The sequence below is a fragment of the Cebus imitator genome, unplaced genomic scaffold, assembly GCF_001604975.1.
Source record: "Cebus imitator isolate Cc_AM_T3 unplaced genomic scaffold, Cebus_imitator-1.0 Scaffold306, whole genome shotgun sequence".
Taxonomy (NCBI): Eukaryota; Metazoa; Chordata; class Mammalia; order Primates; family Cebidae; genus Cebus; species Cebus imitator.
The window spans coordinates 1,400,852-1,406,422 of NW_016107621.1; the positions used below are offsets into that span (position 1 = coordinate 1,400,852).

The 5,571-nt window shown below is 52.5% G+C and overlaps 1 protein-coding gene across 9 annotated transcripts in view; it reads left to right on the plus strand.

Annotated features, from left to right (window-relative positions):
• The window catches only part of COQ8B (coenzyme Q8B), a 25,656-nt gene that overhangs the window by 972 nt on the left and 19,113 nt on the right, over positions 1-5,571 (plus strand). The window contains exons 1-5 of one of the 9 annotated variants that reach the window (XM_037729451.1): positions 958-1,064; positions 2,084-2,188; positions 2,320-2,439; positions 2,585-2,651; positions 4,428-4,505. In XM_037729451.1, coding sequence (XP_037585379.1) covers positions 1,056-1,064; positions 2,084-2,188; positions 2,320-2,439; positions 2,585-2,651; positions 4,428-4,505 — 379 coding nt within the window. In that variant the 5' untranslated portion in view covers positions 958-1,055. The other 8 variants (XM_017503181.2, XM_017503180.2, XM_037729453.1 and 5 more) reach the window with 8 other exon arrangements.

Below are 5,571 nucleotides of genomic sequence, written 5' to 3' on the forward strand. Positions count from 1 at the left end.
TACGGGGTTTCACCATGTTGGTCAGGCTAGTCTTGAACTCCCGACCTCAGGTGATCTGCCCGCCTTGGCCTCCAAAGTGCTTGGATTACAGGCGTGAGCCACCACACCCAGCCCTCATAGGTGCTTTTTATATATTTTGCCCCCAAGGCTGAGCTGCCACCCAACCCCTGAGTCAGCCCTTCACGTCTGAAGGGGGCAGGAGGTGGATTGTCTTGAAATTGAGTCACCTTGGCCCGGCGCCATAGCTCACGCCCGTAATCCCAGCACTTTGGGAGGCCAAGGCGGGCGGATCAGCTGATGTCAGGAGTTCGAGGCCAGACTGACCAACATGGAGAAACCCCGTCTCTGCTAAAAATACAAAAAATAGGCAGGTGTGGTGGCGAATGCCTGTAATCCCAGCTACTCGGGAGGCCGAGGCAGGAGAATCGCTTGAACCTAGGAGGCGGAGGTTACTGTGAACCGAGATCGCGCCATTGCGCTCCAGCCTGGGCAACAAGAGCAAAACTCCGTCTCAAAAAAAAAAAAAAAGAAAGAAAGAAAAGAAATTTAGTCACCTGGGGAGACATTGGGCACAGGTCCAAGGATCTAAAATGAATCACCTCTTCACAGACCAATGAGAAATCAAAGCCAGGAGCCCACCCAGTACAGCATACAAGTTGGGAAGCAGAAGTCCAGAGCGGGATGAGGGCTTCTCTGAGTCACACAGTACTGGAATAGAGACAAAGAGGCCTGATTCCCGACAAGAGGGGTTGGGGCAGCGGGGTTCTGTGGGAAAAGCATCGGCATCCCTCCCTCTCCCAGTGGTGGGAAGGATGCCCCAACCAGCTGCTTCTATTCCAGACTGTGAGAAGTGGGTGAGTCAGCCTGTTGTGGGTAGAGCAGGATTTCCAACACGCGCGTGCGCACACACACACACACACACACACACACACAGAGATAGGCTGGGAGCTGTTTTTCTGGGATGCCAAGGTTCCTGACTCAGCACTGGGAATCTTGGCTGAGTGTGTTCTGGGAAATGTCAGGCCTACAGGAAGCAGAGGGCTCCCAGTCGCACCATGCCGCAGGTGGGCGGGGAGCGGGGAGAGCAGGGTGTGTGAGGGAACAGAGACTCAGTTGAAGGCGTGAGTGGGAGACACTTGGCAAGCAAGGCAAGGGGTTTATATGCACAAGGAAGGAGGTTGGGTGCCAGAATGTGGGTGTTTGTGCAAAGTGGAGGAGCTCCATGTGCAAGGGAAATGTTTGCTGGGAAGAATGTGTATTCAAAGGAGATGTGTTGAGCCTGCCCGGAGTAAAAATGAGAAGGGGAGTTGGCAAGATATTCGTACAAAAGATAGGTGTGAGGTTTGTAAGGGAGACTTTGCAAGAAGGATAGTGTAGGGAACAGAAGGGTCTGTTGCGTACAAGGCGCTTTGAGGTGAGTGGAAAGGCAGACAGGGCACGCGTGCGCTCCCGCGATGCCCCAGCAATCCCCCCAGGCGGGCCCCGGACACCCACCCTAAAGCCCGGCTTCAGCGCCGGGCCTCGCTTCTGGCCCCGCCCCCCGCGCACAGATGGACAAACTCCATGCCATTCAGCGAGTTGCTGCAGCGCCATTGGTTGGCTGGTCGAAGGGGCAGGCATGCTGAGGCTCCCGGAAGCACAGAAAGCCCCCAGCACGTTGTGAACTCTGAGCCTGAGAGCAGTGGGTGCTTAGCAACGGGGGAGGTGCCCAGTAACGAGGTGGGGATTAAGGGGGACACCGGAGGAATTGCGGGTGCCTACAGGGCCATTAGAGGGGAAGGCGGTGCCAAGCAACGAGCAGGATTTCAGAGGAGCAGAGAGGTAGCCCCGGAGGAACTGTGGGTGTCTAGTAACGGGGGAGGACCCTAGCAACGGTGGGGGCTGGAGAGGGCGAAGTGCGTTTTGGAGGCGCGCAGGAGAAGCTAAGGGTTCCTAGCAACCAGGAGAGAACCAGCAGAAGCTGTGGGAATCTATTAATAGTGGAGGAAGTACTTGGTGGGTGGGAATCAGAGAGAGTGGACATAGAGGAACGTGGGGGCCTGGCCAAGAAGCCACCTGAATAACCCCTCCTCTCCTCCCCCAGGCAATGTGGCTGAAGGTCGGGGGCCTACTTCGGGGGACCGGTGGACAGCTGGGCCAGACTGTTAGTCGACCTTGTGGGGCCCAGGGGCCTGGGCCCCACTGCTGGGTAAGACGCTGGGGAGCGGGTCCCCAAGGGGAAGAGGCTGAGGAAGACCAGAGAGTGAAAGGACTGGAGGAGTCCAGAAGGGCCAAGTGACCCCATGTCTTCCCCTCCTGACCAAAGTATATCTCTTGCAGTGGCCATGTGGAGGTTCTTGGGCCCAAAAGTTTTACCAGGATGGGCGTGGGAGAGGCCTGGGTGAGGAGGACATTCGTAGGGCACGAGAGGCGCGTCCCAGGAAAACACCCCGGCCCCAGGTATCGTCACCCTGCCCCCACCCAACAACACCCCACAAAGGCTGCTGGCTCCCTGAGCTTGGGGAAGGATGTGGTGGCAGGGTGGCTGCACTCTCTGGGCACGATGCTCGCTTTCCCACCCTCAGACCTTGTCCCCATTTCCCAGCTGAGTGACCGCTCTCGAGAACGCAAGGTGCCTGCCTCCCGCATCAGCCGCTTGGCCAACTTTGGTGGTAGGTGTGACTTTGGGGGATCTTGGTGTGACCTTGAAGAGGCAATAATTACAGATTGAAGCAAGGGAGATGCATCAGAGACAGGAGAGAGAGAAAGAGAAACAAAGGGCCTGCAAAGCCAAAAGAAATTGAGAGGAACATAAATGATGATTTTCGTTTTTTTTGTTGTTTTTTTTTTTTGAGACAGGGTCTCACTTTGTTACCCAGTCTGGAGTGCAGTGGCGCAATCACCACAGCCTTGAACTCCTGGGCTCAAGGAATTCTCTCGCCTAGCTTCCTGAGTAGCTGGGACAACGACTGTGCACCATCATGCCTGGTAATTTTTTTTTTTTTTTGAGGTGGAGTCTGGCTCTGTCACCAAGGCTGGTATGGAGGGGCGTGATCTCGGCTCACTGCAACCTCCGTCTCCCAGGTTCAATGATTCTCCTGCCTCAGCCTCCCAAGTAGCTGGGATTACAGGCACCCGCCACCACGCCTGGCTAATTTTTGTACTTTTAGTAGAGATAGAGTTTCACCATGTTGGCCAGGCTGGTCTCCAACTCCTGACCTCAAGTGATGCGCCCGCCTCAGCCTCCCACAGTGTTGGGATTACGGGCATGAGTCACAGTGCCCAGCAAGCCTCTGAACCTGGCCCACATAATTAAAATTTTTTTTCTGTGGAGGTAAGGTCTGCCTATGTTGTCCCAGTCGGTCTCGGGCTCCTTGTCTCAAGCGATTCTCCTGCCTCGGCCTGAAGTCCTGGGGTTCTATGCATGAGCCACTCCTCCTGGCTATGATAACATTTACTGAGAACCTGTAATGTGCAGTGCCCCATATATACACATGCTGCACTGAATCAATGCATTCTGTAGATGAGGGCATTGAGGCGAACAGAGGGAGGTAACTTGACTCTGGGTTACATAGCTGGATTTCATGCAGGTCACAACCTGCATGAAAAATATGCGTGTACCTGTGGAACAAGGGAAAATCTTGTTTCATGAAACATATACTTTGGTCTGCACTGTTTATAATGTCAATATCTTCTTTACTGCAGATTATGGTTCAAGTTCCCCCCAACCCTGAGATGGAGTCTTGCTCTGTCCCCCTGGCTGGAGTGCAGTGGCACGATCTTAGCTCACTGCAACCTGTGCCTCCCAGGTTCAAGTAATTCTACCTCAGCCTCCCGAGTAGCTGATATTACAGGTGCACACCACCATGCCTGGCTAATTTTTGAATTTTTAGTACAGACAGGCTTTCACCATGTAGGCCAGGCAGGTCTCGAACTCTTGACCTTGTGATGTGCCCACCTCAACCTCCCAAAGTGTTGGGATTATAGGCATGAGCCACTGTGTCTGGCCCAGTTCAAGTTTTAAAAATATAGATTCAGCTGGGCACAGTGGCTCACGCCTGTAATCCCAGCACGTTGGGAGGCCGAGGAAGGAGGATCACCAGAGGTCAGGAGTTCGAGACCAGCCTGGCCAACATGGTGAAACCTCATCTCTACTAAAAATACAAAAAAAAAAAATTAGTCAGGCTTGGTGGGTGCATGCCTGTAGTCCCAGTTACTTGGGAGGCTGAGGCAAGAGAATCACTTGAATCCGGGAGATAGAGGTTGCAGTGAGCCAAGATTGTGCCACTGCACTCCAGCCTGGGCAACAGAGCAAGACTCCATCTCAAACAAAAGGAAAAAAAAGAGTTGGGAGACAAGCATTCTTGGAGAGAAACTGAGAAAGGAGCGTGGGTTGGGGCAGGGCACCCCAGGCTAACAGGCATTCATATTCTTCTCTTGCACCCCAGGGCTGGCTGTGGGCTTGGGGCTGGGAGCGCTGGTCGAGATGGCTAAGAAGTCCCTGCCAAGAGGTCATTTAAAGTCAGGTGAGTGAGCCATACTGCCTGGGTTCAGATCCTGGCTTTGCCTGTGACCTGGGGCAAGTGACTTCACCTGTCTGAGCTCTGGTTTCCTCGTCTGGAAGATGAAGGTGATGATAATTTACCACCTCTTTGAGTCATTGTGAAGTGCTCTGAACACACCTAAACCACTATCAGGGTCATGATTAAGAGAAGCATATTGATTTTTTTTTTTTGAGACAGAGTCTTCCTCTGTTGCCCAGGCTGGAGTGCAATGGCGCCATCTTGGCCCACTGCAATCTCCGCCTCCCAGTTCAAGCGATTCTTCTGCCTCAGCCTCCCGAGAAGCTGGGATTACAGGCACGCGCCACCACACCCGGCTAATTTTTGTTTTTAGTAGAGATGGGTTTTCACCATGTTGGCCAGGCTGGCCTCGAACGCCTGATCTCAAGTGATCTGCCGCCTGCCTTGGCCTCCCAAAGTGCTGGGATTACAGGTGCGAGCCACTGTGCCCAGCCATATATTAGATTATCTGAGAAAACTTTAAGCCATTGGGAGTTCCTAATTCGAAGCAGGAGCGGAAAGTTGAAAACAGAAGTGCCACCGGGGGTCTGTGTGCATCAGAGATGGAATTAGATGTGTAGCATTTTCGGGTAAGATTCCTCAACAAGTCGATGCTTTAAACAAGTGGGGGTGGATATTCTAGATTAAAAAGAGATGGAAGAGACATCATTTGACAGATGGAGTATATGAACCATGATTGGATTATCAGTTTGGAAAAAAACTCGAAAGACTTTTTGGGGACGATTGGAAAATCCGAATATGGGCTGGATGGCAGATTTTAGGGAATCAGTGTTAATTTTCTTACATGTGATTATGGTACTGTGATTATGTAGGGGAATATCCTTATTCTTAGCAAAGCTTAAGTGCAACTACATGTAAGTGGGTCAGCAAAAAATAATAATAGCAAGTGTGTGGGCACACGCACAGATAAAGCAGACGAAGCCCAATGGTACCATGTTGAATCAGGGTGGAGGGTGTGCAGGTGTTCAGGATATTATGCATGCAACTTTCCTGTTCGGATTTCTTTCTT